This window comes from Microplitis demolitor, chromosome 9 (assembly GCF_026212275.2).
Source record: "Microplitis demolitor isolate Queensland-Clemson2020A chromosome 9, iyMicDemo2.1a, whole genome shotgun sequence".
Taxonomy (NCBI): domain Eukaryota; kingdom Metazoa; phylum Arthropoda; class Insecta; order Hymenoptera; family Braconidae; genus Microplitis; species Microplitis demolitor.
The window spans coordinates 187,124-211,473 of NC_068553.1; the positions used below are offsets into that span (position 1 = coordinate 187,124).

The 24,350-nt window shown below is 31.6% G+C and overlaps 1 protein-coding gene across 1 annotated transcript in view; it reads left to right on the forward strand.

Annotated features, from left to right (window-relative positions):
• Window positions 1–2,889: 2,889 nt before the first annotated feature.
• LOC103575365 (teneurin-m) overlaps window positions 2,890–24,350 on the forward strand; it is an 84,261-nt gene continuing 62,800 nt past the window's right edge. The window contains exon 1 of the mRNA XM_014444824.2: window positions 2,890–3,193. Coding sequence (XP_014300310.2) covers window positions 3,181–3,193 — 13 coding nt within the window. The 5' untranslated portion in view covers window positions 2,890–3,180. The remainder of the gene's footprint in view (window positions 3,194–24,350) is intronic.

The window sequence follows — 24,350 nt, forward strand, 5'->3', positions numbered from 1 at the left end:
GTAGACTGGCTAAAATTTATCTAATGGGATCAATATCAATCATTAAACTAAAAGTAATTACTTTAGAAAACTCATAAACTCATCAGTTAACACACGTTCCACGTTTGTCTTTTACATCGGAAATGTCAGTTAACATTATCGTATAATTTTAGAAAAAATTTTTCAAAGCTAAAGAACTCTACTTTCAAATCTTCGCAATTCCGAACCGGAAAAAAAAATATTTTCACGCCGAATTTACAAAAATTAATATCAAGGTCATTTGTTAGTTTTTGGACTCTGACTATGGAACGCAATATCTGGAGTATTTTTGAATTTTTTTAAAATTCAATTCGTCAATTCTAATTCAAGTTACATCAGTTTTAAGGTTTAGAACCATTTTTCGAGTGTGAGTCCATTTTGCAGATACCTTAGTGCCCCATTTTACCCCAGGGGATGTAAATAAATGAATTACACTTTCTGGGGCCTTAGTATGGGACCCAAAGATGTAGGAACAAAATAAATAGACTGATTTAATTGAAAATTACCAGCGGTAGGATGTCTCCAATAAGCGACCGAACGGACAAATTTTGAATTTTTTCGTTTAAAGTGGATTATTTAATTATAAATTCAAATCACTATAGAATTTATCTATTTGAAGCAAGATCCGGAGAATAAAAAAAAAATCTGCTAACTCACAAAGTCTCCAATTTGCAAATTCGCATCCGCAGATCCCGGATTTTTATAAAACCACTAGTCATATAACTATCGTCTAATTCTATGGATCAGTCACTTCTTTTCAGTCCTCTCTTTCTCTCTTATTCCCAAGCTTCTTACCATTTTTATCCATCCCCTATTACGTCAGATATTGAACTGAATGAGCCCTCTTTCTTTTACTTTCCCCTTACTCGTCATTTATTTATTTCAACTTTTTTTAAAATCCTCCTCCACTTGCAAGTATACCAAACTAGGAAACAACAGTTTCGATATTTTTAAAAATCAACTGAAAAATTTATTCGATTTTCTTTTTCCAAGAGTTTTTTAAATTCATTCACTTGACGTAGATGTTTTATTTTTTACGTTACTCCGCTGATAAAATTTTCATGTAAAACGTCAATACCGAGTAGGTGAGATTATAAATCCATATGTTACGTCAGAATTTAAAGGTCAGAATCTTAAAATTTTTTTAAGCCATATCGCTGTCAAAATTACAAAAAAAAAATTTATCTTCAGGTTATTTTGATTTTATATCTAAAAACGAATATTAAAAATTTATGTTTATTAGATTTGTTAATATAAATTATTAAACTACATATCTGAAGCTTGAAAACAAAATTTTTTTCATTCCAATCCATCAATTCAAACCCGAGTTACAAGAGTTTTAATATCTAAACCAACTTCTGAGGTCGCCGGTTCGAATCCTATCTAGTGCATTTTCCAAAAAAATTTTTCGCACCTATTTTTTTTTTTTTTTAGTTCACTGGGCATTAACTATAGACGAAAAATAACAAAAACAAATCTATAAGAAGCTAAAATAAAATATATTTTTAAAGTAATAAAAAAAAAAGTTAAGGCTTATATTATCAATTTTCTGCTATAAGTCATTAGAATGACAAAATAAAAACTGACGAGTCATCAAATTTCGACAGAGTTCCACTTAAAAATTTAAATACAAACCCACAGTATAAATAAATATTTTATATAGAAAAAAAAAAAAAGAATTTAATTGAGTGAGCAAAGAAAAAAAATGAATCGACCAGGACGCGAGTAGAATAAAAAGGTTATTATACAAGAAGTATAATAATATAACAAGCTATTGGAATTTGTTTTATCTCGGGACATGTTTGGTGTGGGCACCTCGCACCTGAGAGCCAGCAAGCGATTATGTCAGTCCCAGATCCCAGAGTAACCTCGTGTTATTTTATCTGATGGCGCGTCTTAACAACTGAGGTCTTTTTTTTCCTTCATGGTTCTATTGAGTTTTTATTTTTTTTTCGTTTTGGGTCTTATTAAACTGGGTGTCACGACGCTCGCTGGACTGTCACGATTAATGGATCGAATTGCAAGAACCAATTAAGGATTACGGGTAAAGAAACGGGTGGTCAGGATGCTGATTATCGGAAATGCAATCGTCAACAAATGCTCATTTGATACTTTTATTAATTTATATTGGAGCTTAAACTGTCTAGTTTATGATCTTTTTATGTTTCACCGATCTCAGAGGCGCAAAAATTTTTTTACACAAATAGAATCCACGGGATCGAGCAGTAGACATTTCAAGCTTTGAAATAAAGTTTTTTTTATCTCAATCGTTCAATTCAAACCCAAGTTACAGTAAATTCAAGTCTAATGTGAAGTTTTTCCAAATTTAGTCCATGCTCAACTTCAATTTGAAGTTTGCTCAGTAGTTTTTCTTTGTAAATTATTGTATTGAATAAATGCATGGAAAAAATTTCTGGAAAATTGATTTTTTTTTTTTCATTTTTCAAAGATGGATCGACATTCGATAAATGATATTATGAATTTCTGGCGCCCAATCAGTCATTTGAGCTCATAAAGTTAAACAAACCCTCTCAGAAACTCTTAATCCCGTATCCATCCATCTAATTCTTGAGCATAATACTTTTAGTATCGGGGGTTGCGTAATGCCGATTGTCGGGATCGGGTAGTGAGTACGTAGTCTAGAGCCAAGGGACAGAACGTCAGCGAGTGATAGACGACAGAATAAAATTCGTCTATATCTACAGCCTATTCAGCTCCATACCCCTATTCTACAAACTCCACTGTAGTAGAGACAGAAACAGAAGAATTATTATTATAGATACGGCGCAACTCGTAATAATGACCCGCGCATGCGCGCGTGGGAGTCGAACGTTGACTCGGGTCGAACGAGGAACTAAATCCAGCCCGCAGTGCACTCTCTGCTGTCTTATTGCCAGCAATACGCTAACTATTTTCAAGGATTATTTACTTTTATCACTAGGGAATCAGTTTCGATAACGAAATTTATTTATTTTCACCCTCGAATGAACTAACCTCAAAAACTGGTGCTAGTGTCAGTGGAGAATAAAACTGTGATTTTTTTTTACTCAATCTTAAGCATTATTATTTTTCTTTTAATTATTGAATTAAATGAAATGGTGATTGAATTGTGCTAATGGTTTCACGTGCAATGATAATTGTTAAGATTTTTTTTGAGGATCAATGTACCAAGCAGGTAATTATCCGCCGGTTTTCTATATACGATTTGTTTATCTGGTGGGAGGAGAAGAGGGAAGATTTTTTTTTTTTTTTAAAGATATTTTGTCTCGTGCGGACCCGCCCCAAACTAAAGCGCACTCTTTTTTTTTCGGTCTCTGTCAGTCTAATCTATTTTACGCTCACTTTGGAAACACCCCACTGCGCCCTCTCAATTTCGTTTGTCATTAAAATTTTTTTATCAAATAATTTAAAAACTTCATTTATGCTATTTTTTTTATGAAAATTTAACTTAAGAATTTATCTATGCAAATTTTCTTAATATATGTAAAAATGTTTTGTGAAATTTTACTGAGTCTAAGAAAAAATTTTCCATGCTAATTTTCAGTTGAAAAGCAACTAATTTTTTTTTTTTCATGTGAATTTTTCAGAAGATAGCTTCTTTGATGAAATTGTAAATTTTTAATTTTTTTCTTAACAACATTGCGGAAATTTTTTCTGGAAAACGGTGTGGAAAAATTTCACGGAAAAATAGATATATACAATCGTTTTAAATTTTTACCATGAAAAAATGTTCCATGGCAAAAATTTCCAGATTTTTTTTTAATTTTGTCGTTTTTGCATAAACAAGTTCGTTTAATTAGCATAGTACTGTTTTTTCATAAAATTATTATGAAAAAAAAAAAAAAAATGAAAAACTTTTTATCAGAAAAAAGTAAAAAAAAGTCTTTCACCCTAAATAAACTTTCCTCGTTCTCGTTTTCTCTCGTCCGGGCAAAGCCTTATCGATTCGCAAGCACAGATTGGAACTCAAGCGGACCCAACCAAACGTCTAGTCTAGTCTCTACTAGTAACCATCAACTATATATACGACTCATAGGGATCAGACGTCAATAATAACGAGCAACTATTCCAAAACTTAATTTCCACTCCAATTTATAATACCAAATTTTTTATTTTTCCCTCCATAACAAAGAGAGTTTCAACGCCTACATATTTTTAGTCCAAGGTTACGCTCCGAAATTGTCCCGCATTAAATATATTTATTAAGACCTTTATTATTTCGAGGTATTTCTGTCAACGCGGTGAATTTAAAACACTTACGTGACTAAAATCCCAATGGGGATTAAATTTTTATCATTATTTTATTTTTTTATTCAAATAAAAATGATAATTTTATAATATGTCATAATTGACGGATTAATATTTGAATATCTACTGAAATATGCGGATAGAAAATAATCAAACAATAACTGCGGCACGTGTACTCATAACTACTCGAGAGAGGATATTGCAAATAAATGACATCTGCCCAGAGCATTTTAATGAAAACACGATTAGAGATCTTTTCTATTATTACTTTTTTTCCCGCCTATTTTTAAAATCAAAATTTTCATGAATTTATTACGAGTCATTGCTCCAGAATCGATTAATGATGATTAATGGCCATTAATCTACATTAATTACTATTAATAAAAATTTTAAATTAAAGTATGGGGTAAAATGGGCCGTAGATTTACAATCCCTGTAAATATTTAAGTAAAAAAATAATAATAGTTTAAAAAATAATATTTGACTTATGAAAGTCTTTTGAAAGCACGTGCCGTTACTAAAATAGTTTGAGCTAAATAATTACACATGTGTTACACATTACATGTGGGGTGTATGAAAAGAATGTCACTACAAGGGTGGTCTAAAAAAAAGTATTAATATTTATCAAAAGTATTGATATTTTAATGAATAATAAATATCATATGTAAATATTGAGTGTAGAGAAGACAAAGAAATAATTTTTAAAAAATTGCAATGGGCCCATTGCGCAGAAAATAATTACTCCCCTATTGAGCTCGAGTTAGCTTGACATAGACGGCGATACCGCGATGTATATACACAAGGCGATACAAAGACCGCTGTGTGTACAAGTGGTTCGACGACCCCCCTTGTATTCTAGTGACTGCTGGTTGCTGGTTACTGGCTGATGGTATGCTATGCTTTGCTCTGAATTAACCATTTTAATAGGCGGTAAAAGAGTAAAGACGATTGTTCTGTAAGTTAACTTGTAGAAGCAGCATTGCACGGACACGGGACATAAGAATTGTGTATTGATTCGAGTTGTGGACCCGCTGAATAACTGCCTCAGTCTTAGCTACTGTCCTGTATGCTAATGCTCAAAGGTACCGCCTATGATTTTTTTTCTCTTCGTTTAGCATTTATTGTATTATTTAATTGTATATTTATGTTCCATTTTACTCCATATGTTTCATTTTCATTTTTATTGATGAGCATTAATCATAATTAATATGTATTAATCATTATTAATTAATTTTTTTAATTTGAGATAAAATGGGCAGTAATAAAAAAAAAAATTTTAACCCCCCGTTTTACCCCACGTAGTTAAAAAAAATTAAATACTGCATTACATTAGAATAATGGAGTAAAACGTATTGTAATAAATAATACTCACATGTTAATGCCTAAAGATAAAAGTTAACTAAAAAGGTTGGGTGTAGATAGAGGTCTTTGAGAGTCTATATCTATCAACGACAAAGTAAAGTTAGCTTAGGTGGTAATGAAAAATGCAGAGACTGAGAGAAAAATAAGGTCAGTCATAAAACTCACTCACTAACTTTTACTACCTAGACTCGGCATACGGGACCAGATGTCACGTCTATAATGCATTGTGTCATTTTTTTATTTTTAATTAACTCTAGTATTATTAAAAAGCTTAAAAACTCATTTTAGTGCTCACATATTTTATTCAAATCCCCTAAATTTATTGTTTTGGACAAAAAAAAATTTTTTTCAGCGACCCATCTTACCCCGGTTGCCTCTGGAAATGGTTTTTATGACAAAGAATTCAATTCTGAGTAATATAAAATTTTGATCGAGTAAATCGGGCCATTAGTTTCGGAGTTATCGTAAAAAAAAAAAAATTTTGAAAATTAATATTGAAAATAAGGTCGCGGGTTCGAATCCGCGGGTCATTTTTGGGGGGTCTAATTTTTTTTTTTTTTTTTTTTTCTTTAATTGGCATTCAGAAAGTAAATTAATGATGAGTATTAATTATGGTGAGGTAAAATAGACCAGAGATATTTATTTCTCGGGCGTAAGCTAAAATTATAACAAAGTATAAAAAGGTCTATATATAAATCTGTTGTAGGCTTTCATGTGCTCTGTGTGTGTAATTGCAACATGTAAAACATTAATTAAAGCTTTGTAACCCTTTTGAAGTTAAATCCTTACAGGCGGAGTGACTTTATCGTCTTTCTGCAAATGAATTTAACGAATCGCTGATTAATTATTACCGAGTATGAGTCAAAGTTGATTATTATCAGTATTTATGTTACCGTACCCACTAAATGAAACACAATATGTATTAAAAAATATGATAAAGGGTGCATTCATTATTCATGCTATGATTATATGTATTTTTCAACACGATATCCTTCACACTAAATTCATTTTATTATCGTTGATTCTCCGGTTTTTACTTTATGTATTTACTGCTAACTCATGTTTTTTAGTTGCTAGTTAACGTTCATTAAGATTATTAACTATCACATCTAAAATCAACCGACAATAAATATTTAAATTTCCAATCCTACAACTTCCGGTCTTTTCTTTCCACAGATTAAAATTATATAAAAATCAATATTTACACTCAAGTCTTGAGTAAATTTCCTCTAGTTTGAGTACCCACATCACCATATTTTGATAAAAAAAAAAATCAACTAATTTTTATAAATTTTAAATTAACAATTTTCATGATTAATTTCGACTTTATCAACACCTAGGGTTGTCGGTACTCATTTTACGCGGATTGTTATCGCCTACAAGGAAATCATACTCATTTAGTTTTTAAAAAATTCTAGTCCGAAAAAAAATATAAAATTCATCTAGTAGATAATAAGCATTGGAAACTCTATAGAAAAAACAAGTAACCGCGACGAGAATTGTATAATAAATTACTCCGATTAGTTTTGCTTGTAAATTTGATGTCTAAGTATTTTAAAAACACAAGATTTTTATCCGAAAGAGTTTTAGTATTTTTTTTTTCCGCATCAACCAGCAAGTCTTTCGCTCCGGCGCCCTTTTTTTCTTTACACTCTATCTCCCGTCCCGGCATATCAAGCTGTAGGATTTCTCATCCACTATATTTTTCATACCCACACACACACTGTGCGCACATGTAACTATACATTAGCTCTTACGACACTCTTATCTAACTACTAGCTTACTAGCTGGGTGGCATCTTACTTTTTTTTTTTTTCTTCAAACATTAAATCTAATGATTTTTATTACTTTTTTACGACCTATTTTACCCCGTAACCTCTTAAATAATAAATTTAATATTACAGTACATTAATGCTTATTAAAACGCCCGAAATAATTATTTTTGATGAAATATGGGGTAAAATGGGCCGTATAAAATTTATAGATACGGAAGATTGAAAAATAGAGGAAGCGTTGGCGATATTAAATAAATTATACATATGGTGAAAGTAGTATTTAAATAAATAAACAGTACGACACATTGAAGCGTAAAGATGGCGGTTAGTAACAAGTATTGAATGGGCATACGCGTCGGGAAGGGAGTAATAAAAAATCTGTTGATTTATCTGATGATTCAGTGAGGGTCTTAAGACGTAACGTCTTTGGTACGTTAAGGAGTAATGTGAGAGTATGGGAGAGAAAGAGTTTTAAATAAACGATAAATTTGGATTTAAGAAAACACATCTCGAGACTAATTTCCTAGCAAAGCCGCACGAGGATTTAAGTAAGATGCTGGTATTGGAGTGATTTGTGACGTGCCATCGAGATTTTGTTTCTTCTGGTGTTATCTCAACTACTTAGAGATTCTTAGCTTTCTGTATTTCTTTTACCCGAGTTGTTTATTTTTATAAAAATATATAAGAGTTTAATTTAAAAATTCTTTTATTTTTTCTTTCATAAAGATTTATATGGCCTATTTTACCCCAGGTCTTTTTTAAATAGATATTCCATGACTACAGAGTAGAATTAATGGGTATTTTTATTATTAATTGATTTTTTTTTATTTGGGGTAAAATGGGCCGCATTAAAAAAAAATTAGAAAGTGGCCCATCTTGACCCATATAATTATTAAAGAGTCAATTAATGAATGCTGATAATAATTAATGTGTATTAATTAAATTTTTTTAATTTGGGGTAAAATGAACCAGTAAATATCATTTTTTATTTTTATTTTGCGTAGTCAGCAATTATCGTATTACAAGTGAAGGAAATAGAATATAAAAGATAAAAATTGTTGAGCGCAAGTTATTAAGTTTGAGCGCCAGTTTAAATTGCAGAAATACAACTCCGTACTTTGTTGGTTGGTTCGTTAGTGATTTTATAATAATGAGAACTCGGAAACTTTTAGAGTAACGTAAAAAAAAATAAAAAAAAATTCTTTAATCAGCATTTTTAATTTTACGAAATACGGATTGAGTTTTATATTCGATTCAAAAATAATAATAATTTATATAAATTAGTTGAGTTTGAAAGTGTGAGGTTATAAAAGTTTAAATAGATGAGCTATAAAAAGTTGTTCACTTAACTTATAAAACTCTTAGCATATAGAACATGTGAGTTTTGTAGTGTTCTGAAAAGGTTTTCTGGGCTCACTGCAGTCTGTAGTCTGGAAAACGTTTATGGGTGGGTGTGTAGCAGTTACCGAGGACGAGGAGCGAACAACCAACAGCCAACAGCCAACGATTTTATAAACTCGGGGTATATTATACTTTCGTGTCCTTACGACTTGATTGATCGGAAAGCAATTTTGTGCAAAGTTGCAAACTCAGCAAATTGAGTGAGAAAATTAATGGTCTTTTTAAGTCACGCATCATCCATACTGTTTTTTTTTTCTCACAACTTAAAAATTTTTATTTCTTATAACAAAAATACTTTTCACGATCGATTTTACTCAATAATTTTAGAAAAAATTTGATTAAGTGGACCATTTTACCCCAGTCTTTTATTATCAGGTAAAATATCCTATTAATTAATCACTATGTTGATTAATATGTAATAATTAGTGCACATTAATCATCATTAATACCAATTAATCATTATTAATTGGGAATTTGAAAGAGATAAGGTATAATAGAAAGTTAAATTCTTTATGCATGGTCCATTTTACCCCAAATTTTTAAAACATTGACTAATGCGTAGTGATTAATACGCATTAATTATCATTAATACCAATTAATCATCATTAATCCGGATTTTGGTAAAGATAAGGTGAAACAGGCAATTTAATTCTTGTTGTACCGCCCATTTCACCCCAAATTTTAAAAATATTGATCAACACATAGTAATTAATACCAATTAATCATCATTAATTGGCATTTTTATGAAATGAGGTAAAATGGACCGTTATAATCCCGATACTTAAATATTGGATAATGAGTCGTAATTAATACATATTAATCATAATTAATACCCATTAATCATGATTAATTATCATTTTTATAAGCTTGAAAGAAAATGAGCCTTCAAATTTGATTTTTTGCTGCCCATTTCACCTCAAATTAATAAAATATTTATTAATAAGTCGTAATTAATGCATATTAATCATCGTTAATACCCATTAATCATGATTAATTCTCATTTTAATAAACTTGAAAGAAAATAAGCCTTTAAATTTTATTTCTACTGCCCATTTCATCTCAAATTATAAAAATATTTATTAATAAGTTGCAATTAATGCATATTAATCTTTATTAATATCCATTAATAAGTATTTATATGACCTGTTAATGGAAAAAAAAATGAAAATTAATGAACTCATGTTACCCCTGGATCAATAAATCACTAAAAGCATCTTAGCTGATCTATAAATACCTAATGGCGCCTATAGTTTGTGATATATATTGTGCTACAAGGTATAGATGACATAAATCAAATAGTAATCAAAGAGCAAACCAGTAACAGTAGCAGTAGCAGCAACCAGTAAAAATAACTATAGAGTTGTAGTACAATGATATGAAGGAGTTCACTTACCTCGAAAAGTGGCTCGAGTCTTCTCAGTCTAGTCCTCCAGCTAATAGTCTATAGTCTAGTACAGTCCTCAGTATTGTCCTGAGTTCTTGATTTTACGTTGGTTAGCACACTGACAGACCTGGAATCCACACAATCAAACAATATACTGGATTATATTTAAAGGTGTAGGTGTGCGCTATACTGTGGGGTAGATCGTCGCTAGGGAGATATAGCCGACGTTACTGAGGGTAGTCTGGTTAGCGATACATAAATAACGATATCGGTGTTTTCGCAAGCGTACGTCTTCTCTCTCTCTCTCTTTATCTCTCTCTCTCCCTCTCTCTCTCGAGCTAGAGTAGAGCAGAGCTAGAGGAGAGTAGAATCGAGTAGCTGGGACTGGGACGGCTCAGGGGTTGAAGCTCGGGGCTGAGGTTAGCTTGTATGTGTAGAGCCAGAGGTAGATCCCAGTAGGGTATGGATCTACATCAGTACAGCAGGGAATCGTGGTGTATTGACGTAACGGCATTGCACGCTAGCCCTCGGTTATATTTATTCACCCGGTTGAGAGTTACCAGTTGTCTGTGTAACTGGTGAATAGTCACCTAGTCTATGCTTGGATAGTTCGTATCCTGGAATCGATTTATTGATCTCGACTAGGACCTGCGACAACTTTAATCAATTCAAAGGATTTTCACACTTTAGATTTTTATTTTATTCATTGTTTTAGTTTATGGCCAAATTTGATTTTGCGGATATTCTTTCTAAAGGATAAGTAATGGGGAGGCTGTATCTTGGGAGAAAATTAATATTTTGCCAACTTATGGGAGGGTTTTGGTTAGCCAATGAACTGATCTTCAAAATAGCGTCAGCCGATTCGTAAAATATTGAGTTACTTTTGATTAATGATAGTAATAATACAAAATTAAGCAAAAATGTGATTTTCATACCTGAGACAAGAGAATTTTGGAGGGTCTGTATCTCGGAAGGATATTGATATTTTGCCAACTTATGGGAGGGTTTGGGTTAGCCAAGAGTCTGAATTCGAAAATGGCATGAGCAGAATTAAAATCGAATAATAAATTTTGGAATAATGGACGCCTGAGTAAAAAATTGATATTTTTGGTGAAAAAAAAAAATTAAAAATTAATTTAATAATATAAACACAGTTTTTTTTTATTGAATGAGTTTGCTGTATAATTGATTAGTTCTAGAGTATAATCAAAACTATAGACTAGACTATAAGCTGAATATTCTTATTTTTAGACCTCGTGATGATTTAGTAATAATTAACTTAGTTTTTACATTTTATTCAATTGAATCTACTATTTATAACTAATAAAACTTTTAAGAATCGCGAAAAGCGTTTAATTAAAATTTCATCCCCGTTTTAATGTTCAACCGCGGGTGCAAAAAATCCCAGACTATAATTTAACGATTTAGTACAGCGGTCTCATTTTTTCATGAATTTTTTATTACTAATTATGCAGTTATCGATTATTTTGTTGTAAGACGCGGAGTGAGAAAATTTGTAGCCAAGAATCTAATGAATTTTTTTAGCGCCTACAAAATTCTCTCTTTTGATTACGTCATAAGATATAAATTTTAAAAGTCAATAATCTAAAATTAACGAGTCAATTTCTACGAAACAAAGGAAATAATTAAATAATAAATGACGTTATAAATAAACTTGAACTTGGTAGGTGTAAATAACAAACAACAAAGTTTTAAGTACAACTAAGTCCATAGAAATACTAAAAATATCGTTAAGTTAATTCTAAAGTCAGTAAAAATAATGATATTTACAAAATTAAATTTAGCAGAAAAAGTTAAATGTCATAGGGTCGATGAATATTATTTAGTGGGTGTTATAATCAGCGCGATTAATATAACAATGAATGACGGAGTTGTTATGAAGTTATAGAGTGAGTCGAGTGACCTAATTCGAAATTTGTTTACGTAGATTAGATCGCGTTTAGCTGGAGAGAGCAAATACCTGATTAGTATTTAAACCAACATAATTTACAAATACAGCGTGTGCGTGCAAAAAGGCTCGAGGGGTGGGGGGGGGGGGGGTGACATATGGATACGTTGCGTTACGTGATCAAGTGACGAAGGTTTAAACCCTTCGACATAGGAATCACGCGAGATTAAATTCCTTATTTATTTGTTTTTTCAAAGTACCAGGTACCAAATACCGGATACTGAGTACCGAAAACAGGTTGTTGAGTACTGAGTATAGAGAAAGGGGTATCAAATATCAGGTATGGTGTGTTGAGTACCGGGTACCAAATACAGAGAAGTACTGAATACCGAGTACCGGGTTCAAAGTACTGAATACAGATTGCTGTGCACTGGGCATCAAATACCAGGTACAGAGTATCGAGTACCGAGTACCGAATACAGAGATACAATATACCGGTACTGGAGAATACTGGATACAAAATACCGGATACTAAGTACTGAATATCAAGTATAGAGTACAGAGTACCGGCTATAAAATATTAAATACCGAGTATTGAGTATAGAGTACCGAGTTAAAGTACAAAAAATACGGAAAATCAGCAAATTTATTAGTGAAGATCTAAGTAAATATTTAATGCATTAAAAGGTTTAAATTTTTGTTACTGATCTTTTTAAAATGAAATTGGTATATAATTCTAAAATAACATTAAAAAAAAAGTATATAAGTGATATTTAAAAATAAAATGTTAAGTATATTTATATATAATGATAAAATATACAAAAAGCTTTTTCTCTGGCACAGCTGGTTACAGTTTGATAGAGAACTAGGTGCCACTTACTGAGCTTCAAAGCTTTCCGAGCGATAATGTACCAAAAGATCGATATATATAGAGGACGGGAGCGAGAACGACGATGATGGTTGGATGGTAAATGTTAGATGGACTATAGTCCATAGACATTTTGACTTAACTGAGGAGCATAGTCGTGTGTGTAAGTGTGTGTGTGTGTATTTGTGTGTAACTTTAGTATAGAAAGCTTTACTTTGAGATAGCCTAGGCTAGTCTAGCTCTCAGTACAAGAAATCGTTTAGTTTAGCTTCTCTGTCATACAAACTCTTTCATCTACTCTAGACTATACAGTACTGGCAATACAACCAGACCAACCAGACCCAAAAGAAGAACAACAAGTAGAAGAAGAAGAAGAAGAAGAAGAAGAAGAAGAAGAAAGAGAAGGAAGAAGGTAGAAAAGCTTTAGCCAGTCGTTACTACACAGCTACTGCAGTCTCTCTCTTTAACCCGGATAGAGAATGCGGACATTACACAGCTTGCCTCTAGAGTACAACAACTACCAACGCTGCCTTTTATTGATCGCACTCACTTTAAGATTTTATTTCTGGTTACTGGTTTATTATTCAAGCTTACGTACTTTTTTACTCTAATTATTACTCCTTTCAATCGGAACTAACTTTACCATGTTCTAAATTCGATATCTCGGGCTCTAATTATCGTACCTCCATGTTCTTGCGCTCATTCTTTTTGTCATTCAAGGCACTACAAACTAAGTCATTATAATTTTCACTGTATTTTCAATATTTTCAAAGTTATCTGTCTTCCAAATTAACGCTAAATTTCGGGCACCTTTTTCAAATTCAAAACTTATTTTTGAATCTCGATATCTCGGGTTCTAATAATCAAACCGCGATCTTCTTGCGCTAATTTTTTTCGTTACTGAAGATACTACAAGAAAGGTCCTTATAAATTTTACTGTAGCTATGATAGTTTCCACGGTCCATGGCTTTAAAATAATGGCAAAATTTCGTGCGCCTTTTTCGATTATTGGATCATTTTTCAAAACTCGATATCTCAGGTTTTAGTTATCAGATTTAAGTCTTCTTGCGCTCATTTTCTTAGTTTGCAAACGTACTATAAAAAAGCTCCTTATAAATTTTACTGAATTTTTAATAGTTTCCAAAATGTTTAACTTCAAAACCACTCAAAAATTTCGGGCGTCTTTTTCAATTATTGAAGCAATTTTAAAAACTCGATAACTCTTATTAAAATTATCAGATAATGATTTTCATGCGTTCGATATTCAAGTTAGTTCATAAACTACAAAAAATGTCCTTGTGTATTTGACTGGATTTTAATTAGTTTCCGGAATAAACGAGGCCAAAGTATTTGAAATAAGTCCCAACTAAATTCCGCAAACTGAAGCCCAATGCACGAAATCATTAAAGTTAATAAATAAATAATTATACACGAGATTCAGCGAACCAATGAGAAGCCTCTGGACTCCTATTACCCAAGAAACTTTAACACAAATAATAACAAGAGTAATTTTAATGATAGCTTGTATAACTAGACCACTATAGACCCGAGCAACCACACAATGGAATAGACTACTGAGTTATATATGTTGTAGCGAAGCATTAGAATCAAATTTCCCCATAGACCTTAATGAATTCAATTATCTGTCATAACCATCATCAAAACTTTAAGAATTTTCATGAACAAATACTGATAGAGTAGGTAGGGTGGTTCGTTATTAGAGTATAGAAACTCATACAACCAGGAGCCATTCGAGACTACAAGGGCGCGATGTAGGCAGCAGTAACCGCGAATCGTTGAATACATTCTCTGGTAGATTCATCGTGAGACAAAAGACTGGGGTTTGAGTTGATAGAGAGGAAGGGCTGACAAATAAGGGAATGAATGTGTGTATGCGAACTAGAAATCCCAGGCGAGGACTCGGTATCAGTGTAATCGTTGCGATATTACAGCTTCCGATTGCATTGCTCAAGGAAATTTTCATCGTGCTTTGAGTGGTTTTGATGGATTGGATCGTATCGATGCTCTGACGGCACTCAGGGGTAAAATTTTATTCGTGTTTCATGTTTTTTTTTTTTTTTTAATTTTGAGCGATGATCATTTTTGAGATTAAAATGACAAAAGTTGTGAGAAAGCTGATGCGATTCTGTGTAAAATGAGTACCAACAAGCCTAGGTTTTAAAAAGTTGAGATTTATATATTTCATGTATATATTTATTATGTACCGAAATAACTCATTTTTATTGGGGACCGAATATAGTGATGTAGGTACTCATTCTACTGAAAATTGAATTTACTTGAAGATAAAACTAGTGATTTTGATAGAAAAAATTTTTTATTACTGTAAGATTAAAAAATATAAATTTATGATAGTTGAAATTTTTTTCATTCTAAATATAGTGATGTGGGTACTCAAACTACCGTAAATTTAGTCTGTAATCCAGTGAAACAAACAATTTTTCATTTAAATGTATTCAAATTTTATTGGGGAATAAAAAAAATAATCAATAAAAACAGGGTCTTAAAAAATTTATGTGGACAAAAGACGTAGGGGAGAAATGTAAGAGAAAGGGGCGAAATAGTGAAAAGGAGTTTTTTGGCAAGCGGCTTGCATTAACTATACGAAATTATGTTAAATCTTGGCGTAGAAAATTCATGGCACGTCGAAATGCATACAAGTATCCACCGAGAATACCACTCGTGCCAATACTCGTGCAAACATAAACTTAGACAAACTAAAAAGTTTGTTTTTAAGATTTATTAACCAAAAATAAATAAAACATTTATTTTTCTTAATATAAAATTAATTTAACTAAGACCCGCATTCATTAATAATCTCAAGCCTGGGCTATGAGTGTCCGTTATCTGTTATAAAAAAATAATTTCTTGTTGAGGGTCGTTTTTTGTCAGACCATCAACCAACGGCTCTCGAGTCGATCGTTTTAATGGGATTTTTAAGTGCCACGGTAGTGCGACCTTATCTACCAGCAGACTCGCTACTCAGTATCTGGGCAAGACGGATATTTTTTAGTGGAAATATTGTGAGAAAATAGAGTTGAGAAGTTGGACATTTTGCTCTTCTATTGGGTTTCTATCAAGAAGACAAGTCTGCTTGCTTGAGAAGATAACAAAAATTATCATCATATTTTTTTACTGACTTTTAACTACCGTATCTTTAAAACTAATGAATTAACCGACTAAGTCATAATGACCTTTTTTGTAATACGTTCACTGAATAGAAAAGCTATCACAAGTAGAAGTACTTCCGGTACTTAGAATCTGAGATATCGAGTTTTTAAAATTAGTCCAATAACTGAAAAAAGCGACCGAAATTTTTAAGTCATTTCCAGAGTACATATCTTGGAAACTATTGAAAATATAGCAAAAGTTGTAATGACCTTTTTTGTAGTACGTTTTCTGACGAAAAAAATCAGCCCTTGAATGACTTGTTCCAATAATTAGAACTCGAGTTATCAAGTTTTGAAAATTGCTCTAATAATTGGAAAAGGCGTCCGAAATTTTTCAGTAATTTTGAAGACGTGGACCGTGAAAACTATCAAAGTTACGGTAAAATTTATAAGGACCTTTTTTCTAGTACGTTCTCTGAGGAAAAAAATCAGCCCTTGAATGACTCGTTCCGATAATTAGAACCCGAGTTATCGGCTTTTGAATAAAATACCTCAGTTTTCTTGGAATTCACGCCTCTATTCCACTATATAGACATGTATATATATTAGTATATATATATATATATAAACCCACACATTCTTTCACATAATAAAAAATTTTTCAACAAAAGCGTCAGCTAACCCCTTACGTCTCTATCATCTTTTATGTTTAGTAGGTCAAATAAAAGGCCAATCAATATTTTTAAAAAAACACCCTCATATCCCGTCATCCGACTACATGATGATGGCTTTCACACTACATCTCTTTTGTTTGGCTCCTCACCCTAATCCAACCAGACTACGTCATTCAATAAAATGATTGACGCATCACATGATGAATTGGCCTCTGTTACAATAACAATTATTATCATAATAATAATAATATATGTAATCACGGATAGAAAATATTAAATAGAACATTCTACTGACAAATAGATGAATTAGTTCATTCCCTTTCACTTAAAATCCCTTTAATATTTTACTATTTAAATTTTGTGTTAGGATGAGAACACCTGGTGATTGCGGTCATGTTTATTTTAAAGACCCCCCGTGTTCTGGGTCACAGAATTCAATATTCCAAAGTACTTTTAGTATAACGGGATGGTTAGATATTCGAATTCAGATTTTTTATAAATTTGGCGGGAAAATTTAAAAATTTGAATTTCGCGCGAAATTTAAAAATTTGAATTTAATGGAAAAATTTTTATCAGACTGGGTTGTATTTTAAAAATATAAATTCTAAAGATCCTTAAGCTGAGGAATGAAAAAAAAGTTGAATTAAATTTTAAAAGCGAAATGAGAAACAATGAATCCTCTTATTTTTATTTCAGTTACAATTTAAAATTATTTTCTACATGTGCACTATTTTTTTTTGTTTTGTGAATTATTTAACAAGAGAGCACAGTAGTACTAGAATTTAATGAACGTTAGCAAGCGACGATTCAAGGGATTAAGCTCCGGACACGAGGATTTTTATGACGTTATTGCGCTCTGTTTATTCTTTACATGGACTCGCTACTGAGTAAGCAAAATGTCCAGCTCGACTACCAACTTTCAAATTATCCTCACGTTTATATTTTTATTTAATCATAATATTCATTAAAACAATTTAAATTACAATCTATTTTAATTAGATTTTTTTTTCTTTCTATTCATTTTTTAATATTAGCTCTGGTGTCACTGAACCAAAATTATTACGCCATTATTTATTTATCAAAAATTGATAATATTTTTGAAATCTCACCAAAATTTCCTCTAATTTGAGTACCCACATCAATATGTTCCCTTCACTTGCAAAATATATCATTATGATATATATATAAACTGCAGTATGAACTTTTTATCAAAACCTAGGCTTGTGGGTACTCAAATTACGCAGAATTGTGCGCTCTATAAGAATCTGATAGTCATTTATTTTTAAAAATTTATTTGAGGTCAGCAAGTTGAATTTTTACCTCAAGTAAAAAGATTAATTTAAAAGAAGTGTTATTATTATTCATAGCAAAGGAATCGTAAAAAAAACTATCTCAGGGCGTTTGCAGACAAAAGCCATCAGAGTTTCACCCTCACTCGATAGCTTTTCGCCCGATTTCGTCCAATCGTAACCGCCATTACTCCTCGCTCGCTATTATATGTCTCTCAGCAAATACCATTCTTATACATATATATATTTTTTCTATTTTTATCTCAACTGTTTTTTCAACTTTTTCTTATCAACGTAAATTTGGGTTCCCCTAAAAAAATTCATTCTCTCGGAAATAACTAACGAATAAAATAAAATAAAGACGCGATTTCGTATTTCAGTCACGTCGGATCTTCCTATTTATTGCTCCTTTTTTCGGATCACCGAATACCAACTAAATCATCCCTATAGACATTACTTATCTGTCTTATAACTACATTAAATTAAATCCATAAATTTTTTTTTATATTTTAATTTTTAAACTATAAAATTTTTTTCGGCTATTAGAACTTAATGGAATTCGATCCCAGAATTGGAATTTCCTAGGGGAAAATATTCATTCTTTTTTTTTTCTCGCACTTTTTTTCGCTCCCTCTAAGCTTGCGCCGAGCAAATTCTTCTGGGAGACCGCGAACAATATCGAGCGTCAAAGGTATTCGGGGTGACTGACTTGGGGTTGAAAGTGTTAATGAAAGAAAAAATTTTTTTTTCTCAAAACTTAAATTTCTTGTTATTTAAAAATCTGGAATTTTTTTAAAAATAAATAACCCCCAGATTCTTGTTGCGGGTGTGATTCCGCGTAGAATGAGTACCAACAAGCTTAGGTTTAGATAAAATGGTCAATACTTATTATATAAGATATATATAAATATGAACAATATATAGTGAAGCAAATATATTGATGTGGGTATTCAACCTACTGGAAATTTTCTCAGTAATTAAATGGTTCTAATTATTTTGTGTACTAATTGCATAGTAAAAAAGAAAAAAAAAAAACAATAATTAAGAATTTAATTTTCTCAAAAAATTTTTTTAAAAATAAACGAGATGAATATCTGAGTACTGGGCGAAATTCCATGAAAAATGAGTACCCACATCACTGTATTTAGACTTAGTGATAATTGTTCATTCAAATTGTTAATTAATTGTTAGCAACAATTACTCAATTGTTTATAAACTTAAAAGTAAGCTTGTGGGTACTCAAACTACAGGAAATTTAATCCCGAAAGCAGTAAAAATAAGTATAGTGACAGCAGACCACAATTATAAACGTACATATGTCGCTATTGTGGCAAAGCCTTCTCTCTTTGAACTGCTGAAAAGTTTGCCAGCTTATAAGCCCATTCAATGATATAGATTACAAACGGAGCTACCTAATTGTCATTCGATAAAAGTAACAAAAGATGAAAACTCCCCTCGTCTATTCAACTATTGGGGGACTGAATTAAAAGGATGAAATTCGTCCTTCACTATATTTATTACAATTTAAAGCTTAACTTACACAACACCCTTACTAATAACAAATAAAAACCTCAATGATATATTTTTCTTTAATAAAAATTACTACCAGTATCCAGAACCTGATAAATATTTCAGCAAAAATATTTTCTTTCAATTTCGATAGAAGTCTTAAATCTGCTAGAGCAGTTATTTTAAGAAATTAAGTAATAATTTGATATAACTGAGCTCAGGGTCAAATTGTAGAGACAATTTCCTGAAGTTCGAGTACCCACATCACTACTTTCTGTTTGATGACACAAAATATATGAAAATAGGTATTTCAAAATATATTAATTCAAGTATGACAGAATCCAGGCTTGTGGGTACTCATTTTACTCAGAATTCAACGTGTTGTAAGAAAATGTATCATAAATTTGTTTAAAAATAAATCGGTATGACCCAGGAGTCATTTATGTGTGCGTTAGTGTGCCAAAATAAAAAAAAGTAAACTGAAGCAAGTTTATCGAGCGATTCCGGAGCTCCCGTAGGATTAAATGGAGATTTAATTTTTTTGGCATCCGAAATTATCAGAGCGTCCCCTCTAGCAACTGCGGGAGCGAAGTAGTCCCTTTGGTTGGCTTGGTTAGGGGATGGAATGGAATGGAATGGGATGTGATGTCAAAGCAACGCTATCAGCCAGCGTTTGAATCCTGCTTTATTCAGGGGTGGATTCGCCGAGCCATAGACAGAAACACATTTCGAGTGGTTATATTGTCACCTTGGGAATACTATTCCTTCTCTCTCTCTCTCTCTCTCTCTCTCTCTCTCTCTCTCTCTCTCTCTCTCTCATGCTCTCACTCTCTCTACTGCAGCTATTTTATTTACTAGTATTGTTATTTGTTTGTATAACTATGGTTAAAATGTCAGAGAAGCCATTGGTTTATTTTTATTTTTTAATTCTCGCTCGTTCACTCGCCGGTAAAAATTGTAAATTGGACAAAGTTAATTTTAAAAATAATTTTATTTTTATAAATATTTATGATGATAAAAAAATTTACTTTCCCAGGCGAGGTGATTTATTTAATTTACGACGATGGAAGATACCCTTAATCTTACCCCAGATCTATAAGTCCATTGTAGTTTCAGATAAATCACAAGATCTCGATAGTTATCGAGATCAAGTTCGATTGGGGGTAGATTGAAAAAATTTTTTAGGGGCTGGAGAGTCGGGGGAAGTTGACCGGTGCACTTCGCTCCTTCAAAAATATGTGAAACATTTTACTGTGGGGTAACTAGGTCACGAATTATGAGAAATTATACCACTGTGTGATATTTGCTAGCAAAATTTTTTACTTTATTGCATATTTAAGCATGATCAAAATTTTTTTTACTAAAATCGTTATCAGCAGGCATGAGATCGGACTCTAGCATTTCCAAAACACACCCTAAAGTTTATTTTAGGGTAATTTGGACCACAGTTATCGGTTCCGATATGAAAAAGTATAATCTGGTCTATAATTACTCATAACTTGGAACTTAATAATCGCAGAGACTTTTCCAAAGGCTCAAATCAAAGCTTAGGAATCCCTCTAACCCTCTTGGAACTCAAAAATTTCAAAAAAAAATTTTATAAAACTTTTCAAGAGCTTCAAAGTCAAAATACGAAATTTCCCCAATTTCTCGTGACCATATTACCCACTCTAGCTCACTAACGCCATCTCTAAATGAATTAAAATTTTTTTACCATTAACTATAGACTCTTAGCTTCAATTTCCATATTTATATTTTATCCTGCGATAATATTTCAGTTGTATATAAATTCATATTCTGCAGCCTCTACATTAATTTACCCAGAATATTTTGAATTTCATTTATTTCCCATTGTCCAGCAGCACCGAAAATCCTTTTAATTGCAGACATATAATGAGCACTCGAAAAAAATTCGACGCACAAAATACGGTTCTATAAATTCCGATATAATTTATCAGGAATTCAACAAAATAGTTTTTTATTTTATTTGAACATTAATTATTATAAATTAAATTCATTGTATCCACATATATATATATAACAAAATAATTTAATGGGGATTGTAAATAATTTGGGGTCAAAACGCCAGAGGGCTGGAATAGGCAATGGAATCATGGAGGATCGGAAAGTTAAGCTTCAGTAAACTCGATCGGTGGTATGATGGTCATATTGCTGAATCAAGGGATCCATAAGCTATTTCTACTCATATATGTATATGTGTATATATATTATATAGCATTTGGCGTTGAATGGATGTTAACGATTGTTTGGCTGAACGGGCTATTCATTTGTCACATTATGCGTGTAGAATTGATACTCATCTGTGTAATTTAGCTAATGGTGTGACGATCGCGATATGTCGGCTTACTTTTCATTTTAAAATATATGTGAGAGCCAGATTAGGATATTTTAAAATCACATATGGTCATAACTATAAATATGTTGGCCAGTATTATAAAGTATAGACTTTTATTAGTTGATAAAAATTTTATTTTTGACTTTGGAGCTCTTGAAAAGTTTTATTAAATTTTTTTTTCAATTTCTGAGGTCCTGGAGAGTTAGAGGGATTCCTAAGCTTTGATTTGAGTCCTTAAAAACATCTCTACGGTAATTAGGTACTGATTTATGGGTAATTATAGACCAGATTATACTTTTTGACACCGGGACCTATAACTTGGGCCCAAATTACCCCAGAATAAACTTTAGGGTGTGTTTTGAAAATGCCAAAGTCTGATCTCTAGCCTACAGATAACGACTTTTGTAAAAAAAATTTTGGTCATACTTAAATATGCGATCAAGTACAAAAATCGGCCATCGGTTGATCAAAGACGATTTCAATCTTTTTTGTTGGCTTTCAAAAATTCCCGCGGTTTCTAAAAATCTTCACAAATTAATTTTGACCTTATATTGATCATCTAGATCCATTTCAAGTCATCTTTGAGCTCCAAATACTAATTAGCAAATTTTCTAGCAAATATCACACAACAATCAAATTTCTCATAACTCCTGACCTAATTACCCCACAGTAAAATGTCATGAATATTTTCGAAGGACAAAAATCTGCTCTACAATTTCCAACTAACGATTTTAACCTTAAAATTTGTTTCATCCCCTTTAAGAACGTCTTAAGTACGAAGCAAATATCACACCGACTTAAATATCTCATAACTCCTGACCTAATTCCCCTACAAAAAAACTTTTCATATATTTTCGATAGATCCAAGTCTCCTTTATAACCTCCAAGGTCAAATTTACTTTAAAAAAAAATCTAGACTCATAAATCTCCATAAAGCAAAAAAAAAAAAAAAATGCGGATTTTTTAATTATCCGGTGACTTGGTGAACTCAATTACCGAAATAATGACTAGAGAATTAATTTCGAGTTTCTTAATGTCTGAGCCTTATAACGAAGACAATAAATAAGATAAAAAAAATAGCTAGTATAAATAAAGTTGACTCTTCTCAATAATTTCTCGTGGGAGAGTCGGATACCGGGTCGTGGCGGCAGTTAGCCCTGTTAACAGTCGGATCGATTGCCTAGGGATTACTTCAGCTATATATACATATATATATATACATCTATATATATTTAAGTAAGGGACCAGATCAAGTTTCAGTACTAGAGTTGGGATTTCCATGGCTATCACGATTTCTGCCCGGAATTTCTTCAGCTCGCTCGTGATAAATTATCGTTATATTCTCTACGTGATTACTTATATTTTTTTATTTATATATAAATTATTACTTTTATCTACGTTTCTTCCTTTCTAAAGTAATAAATTTACTGGATATAAATAATAATAAATAATTGAGCATTCTATCATTGAGTTTATTTTACAATTTTCAAAATTTTGAAATTTGTAACTCCATAACTTACGAAGGGGACATTATTTTTTCAACTTATGGGAGGTTTTTGGTTAGCCAAGAGTCTGCACTACAAAATGGCACTGGTCAATTATTAAACTATCAAGTAGTTTTAGAATTATAAGCGTTTGAATGAAAATCGCAACTAGGACCAGTCAATTTTGCCGCTGTCAAAAGAGAAATTTTTGGGAGGTTGTATCTCCGGAGGAAATTAAAATTTTTTCGACTAATGGGAGGTTTTTGGTTAGCCAAGAACCTGGATTGAAAAATGGCGCCATCGAAATAAAAAAATAATAATTAGTTTTTAAGTTTTAAGTTTAAAAGTAAAAGTTAAATTTTTTTTAAGAGAATTGTTTTTTTTTATTGTATTCAAAATTTATAAATAATTATAATTTTAGTAAATAAAATAACGTTTTGATTTTTTTTTATGTTACAGGTGAGTGTGAAAAAAAAGAGGCATAGAATAAAAACGCCAATCACGAGACCCCTGGGTGGTAACTAGTTATTTATTTTCTGATGTCAATTGCACTCTCAGTTAATTAGTAGACAGGAAAAAAAAAAAAAAAAAAAAAAAAAAAAAAAAAAAAAGTGAAAACAATGACGAGGTAAAAAAATATAGTAAATAATATTTTTAACGTTGAACATAAAAATTTAATTTTTTTCATTCCGGTAGTCATTGATTGAAGAGTCTTATTATTTAAATACACAAGTGGAGAGTCAAGAGTTGAGAGTTAAAAAAAAAGAGATGTAGAAATAGACGTCAGGCAATTGATGATAGACAGCGTGTTTAAGATATCCGGGACTAAAGCTTGTCTAAACAGTTTAAGTCAAGTGGATAACATTCTTAGATTGTTTTTTTAAATATTTTTAGTGACTGTTATTAATACTAATATTTTTCACGAGACAAATTGTTATGAAATAT